General features: G+C 37.7%; 1 protein-coding gene across 3 annotated transcripts in view; it reads left to right on the top strand.

The window, feature by feature from the left end:
* Positions 1-16,690, top strand: part of trim9 (tripartite motif containing 9) — a 52,657-nt gene that overhangs the window by 30,522 nt on the left and 5,445 nt on the right. For 2 of the 3 annotated variants that reach the window (XM_052021076.1, XM_052021095.1), the window contains exons 6-9: positions 132-289; positions 3,156-3,294; positions 3,768-3,791; positions 15,687-15,990. In XM_052021076.1, the coding sequence (XP_051877036.1) occupies positions 132-289; positions 3,156-3,294; positions 3,768-3,791; positions 15,687-15,990 (625 nt within the window). The remainder of the gene's footprint in view (positions 1-131; positions 290-3,155; positions 3,295-3,767; positions 3,792-15,686; positions 15,991-16,690) is intronic. The other variant, XM_052021086.1, reaches the window with a different exon arrangement.

Here is a 16,690-nt window from a genome sequence, read left to right on the forward strand (position 1 = left end):
ATCAATAGTTCCTGAAGTTCTAAGTGAGCTTAAGTGATGGCTTAATGGCCCTCTGGCTAAACCCAGATGCTTAGTGAAGTGACAGAATAATTTTCTGCAATTTCCTGGAAGATTACACAATTTCTGCTCAGTTCCCTCTCCAGTGCCATCAGCCCCAATCCTGCAGTTGGAGGAATGTTGTACTCGCAACAACAGTGCCACATTGTCCTGGAAACAGCCGCCACTTTCATTAGTTCAAGTAGAGGGCTACATTCTAGAACTGGATGACGGAAACGGTGGCCAATTTAGAGTGAGTATGGTAAAATACAAACATCGTAGGAAAAGGTTATGAACAAGGAAATGTGTGATATGTTTAGTTTCATGCTGAGACATTAATTTGAGTGTGAACCAATGATCAAGTAATATTTGCAGTGAATGAAGGTTGTATTACTTATTTCACTTTGATCCCTTCATCATAAAGCTTAATATGAAGTGTTTGCTACTGTGATATTCTTGAAGTAAAATTTACCAAATTATTTAGACAGATTTAGTTGGGTATTATTTTCCCGTTTCATTGAACTCTAGAAAAATAACCAATTCATGTAAATTTGATTTGTGTGGACGAGTAACATGTATGTTGCACAGCTAAGGCTTAGCTAGCACTGCTTTTACTGCTTTAAATGCCTACTGATTTGTGCACCCAGAGCCAAAAAAGATGTGAGATATTTTATGAAAGTGAAGGCTGGTTTAGCAGCTTTATATAAAGTATACAGATGCATGAAAAAATGTTTTAAATGAGGAAAAAGACTGCTCCAGGGCCAGTGTAAATCTACCACTAACAACTAAGTTGTTATTTGTGACAAAAAATAACAATCTAATTTAGGGTAAGCACCAAAGGAATATGGTAAACGAGTATTTAGTAATAAAAATGAATTTAAATTAACTTCATTTTTTGTTTACAGTTCCTAGGTAAAAGAAATATGCTGAAAATGCATTTTTCCATCGGCATTCTATTAAAGCAGAAAGTAAATTTAAACATAATTGAAATCATGTAATTAGATTTTCGTTTTAACAAATACTGATTTGTTCTGAAAATTAGCTCATGCACAAGGTTGGTCTCTCATCACCATTTCAGCTTTCGGTGCAAATGTAAATGTGCATTGCTGCATGTGAATTTGCTCCATAATGAAATCATCCTTGGGCTGAGCAATAGTGCAAAATTTAGAGAAACTGCCTTCAACTCATTTTTATCCATCAACTGAAGTCAATATGAGAAAAGAATTAGAGTTCTGTAGGTAGAATATACATTTATTTTGCAACTTCTATGTTTAAAAAAAAATAATGCTTATAACCATCTGAATATAGAATCTATTGTAGCGGCTACCTACACACTACCAAATCAAGACACAGAGTCGCTGGTTTCAAAATCGAAGGTCGAATGCCGACCGGGGCGTGGTTCGCCTTTAATAGCTGAGCAATTCCCGCGCTACATTCCTGCGCTGACGTCATGCGCATGTCACCTGACCTTCCCGCGCGCAGGCTTTCCCAGCCCAACGCTGGGGAAGGAGGAGGGCCCTGCGCCATCTTGGATCGGGGCCTCCGACGACGTCGCGATGTCGGGAGCCGGTTTGATGCCGGTGCGGTGAGCCGCTACACTATATTAATTAGATAACAATTACATGGTAGGGTAATAATCCAATTTATATTTTTTCATTCTCCCCTTGCTTTTGTGATTTCTGTCCCTGTATAGATTTTAAAAAATAAAGAAGCCATTTAACAAATTTTTATCATGTTTTAATTGAACATTCGTACTTCAATGTGCATTCAAAATAAGCAAAATATAAAATAAAAAGATTGCAAGAAATAGAAACCTTAGCTTTTATCTTAAAAGTAAATTAGTCTGGGACATGTTTCAATACTTGGGATATTTGTTGCATCCCACTGAAAATATGTGATTCAGTCGTGATCTGGTAAAGGCTGGCTTTGTAGCTTTATGTAAGATATACAGATGCATGAAAAAATGTTTTAAATGAGGAAAAAGACTGCTCCACGGCCAATGTAAGTCTACTACTAATAATTTGGTTGTTATTTGTGACAAAAAATAACAATGTAATTTAGGGTAAGCACCAAAGGAACATGGTAAACAAGTATTTAGTAATGAAAATGAATTATATAGGTAATATAGGAAGAAGCTCTTTCTTGATGGGTGATTAGAGTAACAGCAATTATTTTAGTTCTACATAGACATAGAAAAGAACTATACAATGTTTGTATTTTTAATAAAGAGAAATCAGAAATTCTGTGGTGATTGCCAATGATCTTTTTTGCTTGTATTTTTTATGCATCATTTCAATTTCATCCCAGAAGCCATTGATTATTGTGGACTTGATGTTATAGTTTTTCCCAATTGGAAAAAGGCCCAACACTAATATTGATTGCTGTTATTTATTGGGTATGCATTTGGCACATTGCCAGTGATACCATACTTTGGCTTAACAAGGCACGAACTAACAAAATTACAGTGCAGTGGTGATTCATATCTTTTCTTTTCTGCAAATAATTTTAACCATCAACTAAAGACAGATTAATTATCTTTTGATGGACTTGTCCACATAACAAAGATATCAAAAGAAGCATTCATTTGAGGTTATTAAAACAGACATTTTTTTTTCTTGTGCCTTTATGCAAAGTTGGTCTTGCTTTGTATCATGAACTTGTATTGGATGAGATTTTAACTGGGGTTTTATATTTGTAATACAAAACCTAATCACTGGTCCTCTTTTAAAAGTATTGTGGAGTTTTTGCTTAATCATAATTGAAGAAGAAATTGTAAATTATGCTTGCAAACAATTTTTTTTACTGTATGTTAGAAATACAAAATAATACTTTAATTAAAGCATGCCTGTTTAGCATAGTTGATATCATCTGTAAGAAAAAGAATTTTGATAGTCTGTTGGCAACAATGGGGAATGTAGAATATAGCAAATATAGGTAAGTCATGAGGAAAAAAGTTAATCACAAGTTTTCAAGCTATCGAGGAAAAACTCAAAGAAAATTGAGGTGCAGCTATAAACTGTTAGTCAGTCCACTTACTAAATAAACATCATAGGCAAGAGGTGATATGCAGTCAACGCTAATCTTTGTTTTTAAACTGCATTTCTGCTTTTCTTGAACAGGAGGTCTATGTAGGAAAAGAAACAATGTGCACTGTTGATGGCCTACATTTCAACAGCACATATAGCTCCCGAGTGAAAGCTTTCAACAAGGCAGGAGTTGGTCCATACAGCAAGACACTTGTACTACAGACTTCAGAGGGTGAGGTTTCAACAGAGATGCTTTAAAAATACATTAAACATTGCACAATTATGGGATTTGTTATGGATAAAAATAAGTAGGCTTTTCTTTTGAAGAGGTCACATATTAAGGCAATACTATTAATAGCAAATTTGTGCAAAGTATGGGTTGTGATATAATGTCATATTCAGAATGCCACATTCATGGATTGTAATCTATAGAAGCTAATGTCATGGTCTTAAGAAAACTTAGCCTTTTGGTCATTTATAAAAAGCTTTTGTTTAGATTATATATGCAAATGTTAAATATTTTTAAAGCTAAACCAAGTGTATGGCAAAACATTTTTGTACAATTATTGTATCTGTGCTATTTGACATTTAACACTGCAACATTGTTTTTAAAGACTCTGTGAAACTAAATGAAGTGTTATGGTGCATTTGTTTGCCAAGCACTGGAAGGCTTATTTCTAAAGAAATCCCTGTTGTATTTTGCAGATATCAGCTGTCCATACAATCAGTGTAAGTTAGTTACTATTATGACTGTCTTGCTTCAGTGGCCTGGTCACTGCTTGTTTATTTGTTTGTCTGCTACCTACTTGTAATATTTGCAGTTATGAAATATCAAAAGGACATGGTAATATTGTTAATCCGTCATTTTTCGGTGGTATAGAAAAATAAACTACCTGTGTAATGAAAAGGCTACCGTTTTGGCATTTGCGAGTGCATAGCGAATTAATACAGTGTATTGCTCTCGTCAATAATTTGCCAGATCACACTAAGCGCTTTGTATGCTTTTTTTTCACCAAGCAAAACCTTGTTGCTAGATAGTTTATAGTGTCACCATAGTTCAACGTTACAGCAAATTGAGAACAAAGAATATCAATTTTACCTAGTAGGCATAGGCCATTTTTTTAACACAAGAAAGTTTTCTAGTGATTAAAATCGAGGAAAGAGTTTAGTTATTGTAATATTAACTACATAGGGTGAGAATGCTTCTAGTGATGGTTTATTGGATACTTGTTGCTGACCTGAATGCTTCAAGCTTGACTGTGGTCCATACTGAACTGGTTAACTTCAACCAGACCAACTGCAGGGGTAGTGCAGTTGGCCCCAGTGTACTCTGGTCTAAAGAATGGCAAATTGATGGAAAGTTTTCTACACCTAATTGTCTTCTGGTGATCCTTCCTAGATATTGTTTATGTATATCTAGCACCATTTGTTGTTGACAAGGCCAGCATGATGCAGTACCTTTTAAAGGAGGAGAGAAGAAAACGTGTAATACTACTTAAATGTGATAGAGAAATTTATCAGCTAATCATGAATACTATTTAGATCAGGCAATGCATCTTCCTTTTTGTACAAAGTATTTGCTCTATAAACATACATTGAAATTACAGAAATTAATGTATTTTGAATGTTTTGAACTTACTGTTCAAAAATAAACGAGTAACAGACAGTAGAAACTGAATAATATAAAGCTAACATGATTAATGTTGTTTCTAGAGCCAAGTTTCAATCAATACACGAGTCCTGACTGCCATGGCCATAGGCTTTTGTATTGAAACGACACTGATGATTTTTATGGAAAGCTCAGCAGACTTTAAGTATCATGGTTCTACACAGTCTTTGAAAGTGCAGCTATCCGGAGGTTCAACTAGACAAATAATGCATTAATATATTGTAAAAGATATTTTGACTCAAGTTAATTGTGGACAACATTTCTGATTTTCCTTGAAACAGTGTTAAATATGTGGCATGGGGTTAATATGACAAAGGATATTGTGTGCTGAACAAAATCAGAAAAAATTACTTCATAAAAAATTTGATCAAATTTATATATTTTTAAAATCTTTATTTATCGATACCTCAAGTATTTTGACTTTCTTTGAATTATATTGAAATATAATAAAAGTTAAGGTGAATACAGCAAATCTCTATTTCCAACACTGTCTCAGCATTGAATTCCTGCCTAATTTATGTGAAAGACTCCGCTGAAGTCTGTTGATCTTCTGCACAGCTGCTGGTTTAAAAAAAAACTTGCCTATTGCATGTGTCCTCTCAGTTCATTTGAATAATAAACTGCTTAGTTTGAGGATTGTGCAGGGTCTCTGCATCATTGGAGACTATCAGCAGTCCATATTTTAAAGGCTCGATGTGCTGTTGTTAAGTGGCTGCATATCGGGTCAAATTATGTTTAAACCTTTATAGTCCAGGATTAGTATTGATTTTTAAGAGAAAATTGTGCAATCCAGGAATCTAAAATAAAAGCAGAAAATACTGGAAATGCTCAGCAGGCCAGACAGCATCTGTGGCAGCCTTTGTTTCTCTTTCCAGAGATGATGGCTGACCTGCTTTGTGTTTACAGCATTTTGTTTCTACAGTATTATTGATTTTATTTGCCCCATATTAAGATAAATATCCTCTAACTTTTACTTAGGTTAGTGGGAAAGTGTTGCCGATTGATCCTGAGATTCAGGATCACATCACCTCTGAGAGTCAAAATTGTTCTTAAATATTTCTTAAATTGTTCTTAAATGTTCTTAAAAATTGTTCTGCTACTTTCAAGGCAGGACAATAGGTGGGGGTGAGATGCCATGGTAGAAGTACACTCAAAGGAACTTTCATGTGTAGAAACTAAAGGTGTTCTACAGAAAAATGATGCAGTTCCTGGAGGGGATACAAGTGAGGAGGAGGGTTGCCCTGTTTTGCAGGTTGAGCACCTGTCCCAGAGGGCTCCAGTCCACCACTCCTGGCCTTTCTCAGAACTGCAATGTTATTGGCAGAACCTGGACCAAAGAACTGAATTGCAAGAGTGAAGTGAGAATGACTACCCATGACATCAAAGTAACCTGGTAATCCTTGTCAATGAGCATCAAGGGACAAGCATACCAAGCTTGGAGTAATTTCCTGCACAAAGGAAGGTGGCTATTGGAGGGTAACGACTCTCAAAGGCTACTCCCACAGCATCTACCAATATATGATGCCTACCACCAAGAAGGACAGCAGATACAGAGGAACATCACAATCATTCTGACTTGGAAATATCGTCACTGGGTCTAAGTCCTGGAGCTTCCTTCCCAACACCATGGTGGGTATAATTTTACCAGAAAGACTGCACCAGTTCTAGAAGTTGGCTTGCCATAACATTCTCAATTAAGGATGGGAAATAAATGCCGGATGTGGCAGTTATGCACATATACTGAAAAATAAATATATTTTTTTAAATAAGTCTTCAGTGTCCTTAAAGTGAAGTTGCATGTCGTCTTAATCCTGCTGGATTTGTGGGTGTGGTTAGCTGTGAAGAGCTGGGGTCTGTGAGGAAAGACTGTGAAGGACTTAGGAATTAGAGGGTTTCTCATAGGAGCAAAGGACTACCTTGTACATTGAGATCCTCTAAACTTATAGCACTTCTCAAACTTTCAGTGGAAAAACTCTCTCATTCTTGTGTCTTCCACCTTTTTTCTCTCTCTTTGTCTCTCTGTCTAGCTCTGGCATTCTTGCTCTGTGTCTGTCTCTCATTCACTGCAAGCTGTCTCCACATACTATTATTCTGCTCACACTCTGTCTCAAACACGCACATTGCTCTTTGACAATCACCTCATCAAAGTGCACACAGGCCCACTAACTCAATATTACACATTGTTCCTCATTCCATTATTCATATTCTCTCACTCCATGACTATTTCATAGAATCATCCAAGAAGATCCATTAGAGTAGCTCAACAATATTTCACAGTTATCTGTTCCCAGGAGCAGGCAATTGGCACAGTAAATCATTAGTGGCCTGCCTTGTGAGAATAGGTTCATATCCCTGAAGCAAGGAGTGTGGCACCTTATTACTGTTGAGATTGGCAAGCCCAAGGTACCAGGAGCTGAGTATGCCTGAGATCTATTGCATCTGGGCAAACTCTCTTGCTTATCAGTACCACATTGCAGGGTTTGAAAATAAGCTATTGGAAATTAGCAATGTATGGAGCCTTCAGACATTAGTAATAAATTATATCTGGATGTTGATCAGGTACACAATGTCCTATGGGTCAGACACCCCAAATCACTCATGTTGCAGTCCACATATCTGTACCTCCACAATCCTACACAATGCATCAAGGGGAGGAGAAGCACATTCCTGGGATGTGCATTAACACACTATTACAACAGACACCTCCAAGGTACATGTATGCAAATATAATTCCCATACAAATATTTTAAGAGAGCAATAGATAAGGATGCCTCCAACATACCAGGCAAGACCAAGGAAGCATTACTCTTACAATGGCTGCAACATATTCACCTATTCAAATCCTGTAGTGAGGCACAAACTCAAAATCTTGGTAGTTACAGGGGATTTCAGCCTTCAGTGAAAACTCCTACCTCTTGTAAATGTAGCCAATCCTGGGTCATTATCCCATTATCTTAAGCAGGTCATTTATCTAATACACAACAAATGATCTCTTCAAAGATATCAAAAGTCATTAATTGCTGAAGGATGCTGGATCCAGCCTTCTCATTTGCAATTGTGAGGTAAGCATGGTGCTGAGATTTCATATTTGGTACTGATTGTTGCTGCAGGATCATCTATCATGTATTCCTTTCCTTTTCAGGATTTTCCCAGAGGGAAGGAAGCGAGCCTGAGCTCAGCCTACTGCCCCAGAGGAGTTGCAGGAGCCTTCTGCAGAGCAAGAGGGGATGCACACATTGACTATTGGAGAAGAGCACCAAGTGTGCCTTTCCCCACAGAGCACAGCTGTGATACAGGCACTGCAGTGGAAGAGATTAGAGCAGAAGGGTACATTTTGAGGGGTGATAGCTGGCACAAGCAGAATGTGGTAAGTCTGGAGGGGAGCTACTGGCTCAGCTCCATGGAGGTCAGCAGTGCAGACTTGGAGGGGTTGAATGAGCCTTACTACAGGGAACATAGGGCTCCTAGGGAAGCACTTTAAGATGCATGGAGTAGTGTCCTGCTGAGCCAGCTCATGAGATGAGTAAGGGCATTGAGGAGTCTATGTCCACATTCTCTTGGGAGCTGGTGTAAAATCAGGAGAACCTCAATTCCACTTTAGAAACTATTTGCTTCTGTGCCAGACAGTGCCAGTACCAAGGGAACACAGTGGCTGAGGGAACAGGTTTTTGCCTCTCTTGAGGCACTGTTCCAATTCCCCAGAGCTCTGCTATGCCTGAACCAGTAGCAGGCTGACTTCCAAGGACAGTTGATTGCAGGATATTGGTGCAGTTATCTGGAAGCATAGAGTGTATCCAAAGTCAATTTACTAGCCATGGCAAGGTTTTGGAGGCTATAGCCCAGTTGTAGCCATAATGGAAGCAGGGTGATGCAGTGGCACTCATGATGAGTAAAACAATGAAGGAAAATCTACTTAGTTTTCTTATCTAAGTATGTTGTCCCATTAAAGTTGTCTTTAATCCCATTTGTGTAGCTCATGCTCAATGAAGCCATTTAATTCAAATGACCGTAGATTCTGTTCATGTTTTTCATCCCTCGGTTCTTTACTCGCATTTAACCGGGGTAAGTCAGGTGACTGCACTTGCCATTGAAGGTACAAGATGAATGACTCAGTAAATAGATACAGCTTGCATCCTTTCATCATGTACTGAAGGCCCATTCTTGTTTGATGCTTATCTATTCATTAATAAGTATAATTCAAAGGAGAGAACATGGTGTTTGGCTTAATAGTGCAATCTGAGGAGCCAAGTCATGTCAAATGCAGTTACCCAAGCTATTCTAGGAAGGCTGACATCAGAAAGAAATTAATGCTGTCAGAGACAACCTGCTATTGTCTTATTCCCTTACAGTAGAATGATTTTAATGTTAGAAATTATTATAATTTCTAACTAACACAGATGGTTCAAAGGCTTAACGTGGTGACACTGCAGAGTAAGAGTTTTCTCAGAAATCCAGTAATGGCACAGAGTGACACCACCATGAATCCTATCTTGTAGGTAAACCAGTATACAGTGTGTTGTGATGCCCTTTGAAATGTAGGGATGGTCTGAGATTTATGATTACATTGTAAGACGCCAAACATGAGAAGGACAGGAGTAATGTCACTGAAGGGTTGAAAAGAAAACATGGAAAGTTAATGGTAGATATACACTGTATCTGCCTGAAGCACATGTTGCCACAGCTCCCATGTCATGTATCTTTTGCAGAGGCTTTTGGTAGTACCACTATCTGAGTGTGGTTGCCCAAATGTGACCTTAGTTCTCTGCATGCTTATGCCAAATGGACTGCAGGGTAAGAGATTTGTCTGCAATTTCATATGAAAGCAAGAGGCCACTTAATTATATTTCTTGACAAGCAAAATGGTGAACATATGAATTTGTTACCTAAGTATTGAATCAAGTGCCCTTCTATCTTGCTTCTCATATTATTCTGATTGACCACAAGTATTCTTAAGTGGGCCATTTGATGGACACCTGCAAGATTTATGATTTGTAGTAGCTTCTCGCCATGATGTTATTCAGCCTCTGAGATCCGGGTTCAATTCCGGCTGCTGTCTGCAAGGAGTTTGTACGTTCTCTCCATGTCTGTGTGGGTTTCCTCTTGGGTGCTCCGGTTTCCTCCCACATTCCAAAGACGTACGGGTTAGGAAGTTATGGGCATGCTATGTTGGCGCCGGAAGTGTGGCGACGTTTGTGGCCTGCCCCCAGAACACTACGCAAAAGATGCATTTCACTGTGTGTTTCGATGTACATATGACTAATAAAGATCTTATTAATTCAAGATACAGTAGGCATGAACAGTGAAGGCTGTGTATGGATGATTTGAGGTAATATTTATATTTGTTCAAGACTTCAAAATGATGTCAGTCTTGATTTATTAACAATTCCTTTGGTCTAAGTAACCCCATGTTGCAATGTTTTAGTGAGATGGAAGAGAGAAATAGAAGCTCCTTATGGGTGGGAACATTTGCTGCCTTGAAATCATTAACCTTTGCAAATTGGCAGTGATTGATTATATCACTCTGATTATTTCTAAGATATGCTATTGTGCTAAAAGACCCTGCAAGTGTGTAAGTGATTTGAATACAAGTGCCCAGGAAGGGACAGATATCATGGGATGAAAATCTTCCCAGGATCAAATGCCACGTCACATCCAGAACTGTGTTCTGGCTTGGCATGGACCTCCTATTGCTCAGGCTGTGGTCTCAGTGGCTATTTACCCTGCCTTTTGTCTTTCCTTCCGTCTTCATGTTCTCCCCCCCCACTATTGCTGCTTTCTTGATTTCTGGTTCTCCCCTTGCTCCATCTCGGCGGACAATGGCTAAACTTGTCTTGTGGCCAAGTTATGCAGTGCACAGAGGGCCACCACAAAGAATGATTCCCTGGCTGCTGAATGCTTTTGAGCACTGCCTGATTGGTGCAGAGAGCAAAATCTCTGATCTGGACAGTTAGGAAGAAAGAAAACAGAGGAATATGTAAAGCTGTGAAATGCAGGTCAGAGCTGCTGCTGAACTTAAAGCTAAAAGGAGAATGCTGGAAGAACCAAAACATCAGACAGTGCCTGTGAAGAGAGAGAAGCTGAGTTAACAGTGAGACTTAACAGCAGAATGAATCTATTCTGATACAAGCAGAAAGAGCAACTTACCTGAAACTGTTAAATTTGATATTCAGACCCAAGGTCTGCAGCATCTGCAGATGGAAGATAAGCCGCTGTTCCTCAAGCTTATATTGGGCCTTGTTGCAGGAGGCCACAGCAAGATAGGTCATAATGGAAGTGGGATAGAGAATGAAATTGAAAGGCAACTGGAAGCTCAATGCAGTTGCCCAACCTGCAGTTGATTTCTGTAATGTAGAGGAGACCACATCGTGAGTACTGCATGCATATACCAGTTGGAAAAAGGGCAAGTAAATTGCTGCTTCATCTGAAGGGACTGTTTGGGACCTTGGATTGCAGGAGAGGATGAGGTAAAAGAGTGGGTGCTACGTGGGAAAGTGCATGCTTTACACAGTTCATCTGTGCAGGAGGATCTTGTACCATCTGGGCTGTGACAATTAACAACTGTAATTAAAAGTTTCATTTTAAAATAAAACTAAAACCATCACAGAAGTACAGCACAAATTAAATGTGTTGGCTACTCAGTTGGATTCTCATCAACCATGGTGGAAAAATTAGATCAGACTAAAGAGCTGGTTATGGTAACAATACCACAATTTACAAAATGTAGGTAAAGACAAAAACATATTCATATCACATTTAGTCAAATAATTCAACAATCTCAAAGGAAACAGTTATATTAACTAGTTCATTTCAAGAAGGACTGTAGCAGAATTATTAAACTAACATTTCCACTATTGACAAATAAATTGGTTGTTTTATTAATTATAAATATTTCTATATGTTCTCACTGAATAGATAATGGCATTAATAATTAAAGAACTGGAAAGAATACTCTTTCAAGGAAAAACTAATCAACCTCATTGGTATAAACATTTCAAAAGGTTATTGAAATGTGGAGGATTTCAGCAGCTTTTTGCAATGCTTTCTTTTATGTCAGCACAATGAATAGAGAAATATCAATTTATTAAATAATTTATTTTTGCCTCATATCTCTTTCCCTGCAGAAATTACTTGGTTAACACTGCTTATGATGATTCAGCCAGACTTTCTGTTGCTGTCAAGATAGGATATAAGAAAACTAATCAAAAAGTAGTCTTTCTTTTGGTAATGTGATGTCTGTCTTTATTTTGCAAAGGTGAAGTTATTCCAGTGCAAGAACAGAAGATTTTTCAATTACTAGTACCCATAGTAAGCAAAAATCATCATGGGTCAGCTATACTGCAAGTAGCATCCGAGAAAAATCTGACAATGAACAATGGGAGAACATTTCCTCAAAATGTAATGAGTAAAGAAATAACCATAGAGCAATGACTTCAGATCCAGCCACAGCGAGGTTTCAAACTGAATTCAATAATTCTGGTCATTCATAGAAAATAAAGTCCTGACTATAAACCCAAGTGTTTATCATGTGTTCCTTAGAGGAAGGAAACCTGTCAGATCTGATCCATCCACATTGCAGTCCACACAGTGACTTTTAATATCCTTAGGACAACTAGTGCACTACTACCCATTATTTTATTGTTATCTATCTGAAGACATTTAAATTGGCTGCTTTAATAACATAGCTTTGAGCACTCCATTCTGCTGTGTTACCTTAAACACATTACTATTCTGTTCTTTTTCTCATTATTTACTTCTGCCAAACAGTGTCATATAGCATTAACCAAGGCTGTTCAGATTTTTTAACTATTTTAGTTATTATATCTTTTGGTCAATACCTACAATATTTATGCTTTTTATCATTAGAATTAAACCACAACAGCACCAGTATCAATATCCATTGGGATTCAATACCAGCCTTCAGTTCCAGCTTTGATAAGTGTTCACAATAGCATGTATTTGCTTAACACATTTAATATAAGAAATCTCCTCAGGACTGTTACCAAACAACTTTTTACCAAACCAAATGAAATATTGGGGAAAAAAAAATCTTGGTCTAAGAGGTTAATTTTAAGTTGTCATAAATGAAGAGACAGAGTGAGACAGAAAGGGAAATTCAAAGGTTTAGAGGAAATTGTAGTTTATAGTTTATGCATGAGGCATAACCACTAATGATGAAGCAATTTAAAAAATTTGGAGTGTGCAACAAGCTAGAATTGGAGGAGTGTAGAAATATTCCAGCCACCATTCTACCTAGCTTTGCCATTTATCCTGAAGGTCTGCTTTTCCATTTATCCTCAGGGTGCACACATTATGAATTACTCTGTTATGTTAAACAGTATTAAATGCCTTTCTGAAAATGGGTAGCTAACATCCAGTAACTTTCCCTTAATCATCTGATCCAGATCATGAAAAATCAAATAACTCAAAAAATTTAATAAGTTGGTTCATTTGTCTGTTGTGGTAAATTTTTAGTTTTTCCTGTGCTATGTTCATTTACTATCTTCAGTGACTATGTGTTTGCAGTTTATAAATGCATACGAGACTGAGTACTTAAGGGCCAATTGAAGTCCCTACTGATAATGAGGATGGAAATTGGTAACTGAAAATAGCACATTATAATTGACTGTGGGGCACATTGTGTGATGTAGGAATCGTTCATGTGATGCCCTCTTGATAGACAACCTCTCAGAATTAAAGATGACTTGCTTTCATTCTATTTTTGTTGGTTCTGGGGTGACTAATATCCCAATGTGGGATCTGCGCATTCTTCCACAGGTGGGTAGGGAGTGGTTGACAGAGCTGATGGGTTAGTTTTTATGAGGTGGTGTGCTCCTTCTACCACTTATGCAGGGATTCAGTCAGCTTTCAATATATGGCGTGGAGGTTCTCACTATCATCCCAATGCTACCTCTCCACTTTGAGCAGTCTTGGGCCAGAGTTCCCAAAACTTGGTAGGGATGTTACACTTCTTCAGCAAAGCTTTAGGTACATCCTTGAATCTTTTCCTCACTCTGCCTGGTAATATCCTCTTATGGCAGAGCCCAGAATATAGAGTGTGTTTCAAGAGCCTGTTGTTGGAATGCAAGTGTGTGGCTTACCCAAGGTAGCTGAATGAGAGTAACTAGGACCTCGGTGCTTGAGATGTTGGGTGGGGAGAGCCCACTGACTTTAGTTCTCTTATCCTTCCAGTGAATTTTGAAGATTTTGAGGAGAGAGTGTTGGTGTTATTTTTCCAGAGTCTTGAGAAGCTTGCTGTAGGTAGTTCAGGTCTCAGAAGCATAGAGGGGGCGACGATCACTACTGCCCAGTAGTTTTATGACAGGGCTGATGTATTGACTGTCAATATCCTTTTCCTCGATCTTCACTGAGAGATTGCTCCCAAGATATGGAAAGTGGTCCACATTTTCCAGGGTCTTGTTGTCAAAATTTGTAGGTGGGCAGTATGGTGCAGCAGAGGCAGATTGGTAGAGGACTTCGATCTTGTGGATGTTGAGTGCAAAACGTACTTTGGTAAACCAGTCATCGATATCTTGGAGCTCAACATTAACTACTGAGGTTTGGGTAACCTTGGTTCTGGAGTGCAGTCATTATAGTTGAACAGTTTCTCATTAGTTCTGAAGATTAGTTCCACATCTACAGGAAGTTTGTTGTGGTGAACTGCAAAATTACAGCAAGAAAGGTTTGAGAATAATGTTGCGGCAATGATGCAGACCTATTTAACGTAGTCTTCACTGATATTGGTTCTATTGTGGAGCCATTGGTTACTATTGTGACTTGCAAACATTTCCAGAGCAAATGTAATATGGAGACAAATTTCTATGGGCCACTGGATTTCAGGAGGATGTTCCACAGTCTCTCCCTTTTGAGGGATCTGGTATATATGGAAAGATTGCTAACACTGAGTGCAAGTATCAAGGTATTCAAATGCTCAAGACTTGCTCGGCTCCACCAGAAAATGAGGGAATAATAGAATGTTTAAATCCTTTGAGACTGGACGACTTTTGTAATGCATTCTGTTGATCATTGATGCTGTTGAAAGAACAATCATTCAAATCCAATACAAAACCCACTATACACGTTGATCTTATAAATGTTCATATCGTTAAGTTTGTTGTATCCACTATATTTTATCCATCCCAAAGAATCACCTCTCCAGGTGCAGCAAGTGTGTTGGTACATCATTGTTTGTGATTCTTATATATATTTGTTTTCTTTATCGTTTTAGTTACCAGAAATTTAAAATAAAAACAGGCTTTTTAACAACTGGTAAATACTCTGCAGAGAAATGTATCTTCCCTATGCTGTATTTCCTGTGGTGTCAGTGCAAAAGAGAGGTCATGACAATTGGGACAGCAACAGTTGTAATTATTAATTTATTCAGCCTAGACACAAAACTGCAAAGCTGGTTTGTAATCCTTGAGTAATGAAGAATAGAAAGTAACTTGACTGCTCAGTATATAAAACTGTGTTTATAATTTAGTTTTAAATTTTTCAGGGAGAGCAATAATTTGTGGTTAAACTTCTATGCAAATCAGAAATTGGCATTAGAACAAAGAGAAACTGTCAAAATACTCCATACAGTAATAAAATTAATGCAGATGGTGGAAATCTGAATGAACATTAAAAATTCCTGAAATACTTAGTAGGTCCAGCAGGTGTTTGTTCTCTTTCTGGGCTCTGCCTGACCTGGTGAATATTTCCAACACTTTTTGTTTCTACTTCTGCTGAAATCACTGATTTGAATGTCCCATAATTTACCCTAAGTATGTTCAATACTATTTTCATGCATTCGTAATTAGTCTGTTTTAATGCCTCTTGGTAAATTTTAATTTCCCTTTAAAAATGTGAGAATGCAAGTCTTCTTAAAAAATTTCATGGAACTGTAATCACTATTTCTAATCTGATTCTGAATTATGTTCTATTCATAATAAGCATATTTATATGTTCTTTTTCAGTTGCCTGGTTTACTTTTGATTCGGGTTCAGCTCACCCTGACATTCTGTTCTCTAATGACAACCTCACTGTTACCTGCAACAGCTATGATGACAGGGTAGTACTAGGAAACACCGGATTTTCCAGAGGTATCCATTATTGGGAGCTGAATATTGATCGCTACGACAACCATCCTGACCCTGCTTTTGGTGTGGCTCGTTTAGATGTCTTGAAAGATGTCATGTTAGGAAAGGATGATAAGGCCTGGGCAATGTATGTTGATAATAACCGAAGCTGGTTTATGCATAACAACTCTCACACTAACAGGTAAAGTAAAACACAATTATCACTAAGCCAGTAAATACAGGATTTAATTCAAGAAGTTTCTTAAAAGAGCTATTGAACCTAACTGCTAGGAAGTCAGATCAACCATCAAGAGTTAAAATGCAGAGATCACTGAATCAATCTGTATTCTGGATTTCTCCTATCCCACTATTTCAATTTCATTTATGTAGAAAAATGGCACAAGCTAACTTAATTTCTTGTCCTTCTATTTTTTTTTCATTAGTTACACAAAAAGAGGATCCTCATTCTTTGTGGCTGTCTTTCACAAGTCACCAAGGATGAGGCTTCCTCTTTAGTGACTTTCAAAGAAATTACCATTTCAATCAGTTAATTAGTTTAGTGTCTTCATTAAGAAGTTCCACACGTGTTTTTGTTTAATCATGTTGAGTTTATTGTCTGTAAAAGAAAAATGTAAAGGGTTTGGAAAAGACTATTTGGCTCACTGGAACTAATTTCTTTGAAATTGTATGCATTGTGTTCAACCCAACGGATTTTATTACAGTTCCAACATCAATTACAGAAAGAAAATACACTGGTGTAGAGCCTCAGTTCTGCTCAGGGTATCTCAAAGTGTCTCTGAACTAATGAATTATGTTATGAATTATGTACACAGATAAAAACATGCAGCTAGAGTGGGTGTGAGAAAAAGATGCTTTGATATTGATCTGTTGAAATTGGCAAG

Source organism: Pristis pectinata, chromosome 1 (assembly GCF_009764475.1).
Source record: "Pristis pectinata isolate sPriPec2 chromosome 1, sPriPec2.1.pri, whole genome shotgun sequence".
Classification (NCBI taxonomy): Eukaryota; Metazoa; Chordata; class Chondrichthyes; order Rhinopristiformes; family Pristidae; genus Pristis; species Pristis pectinata.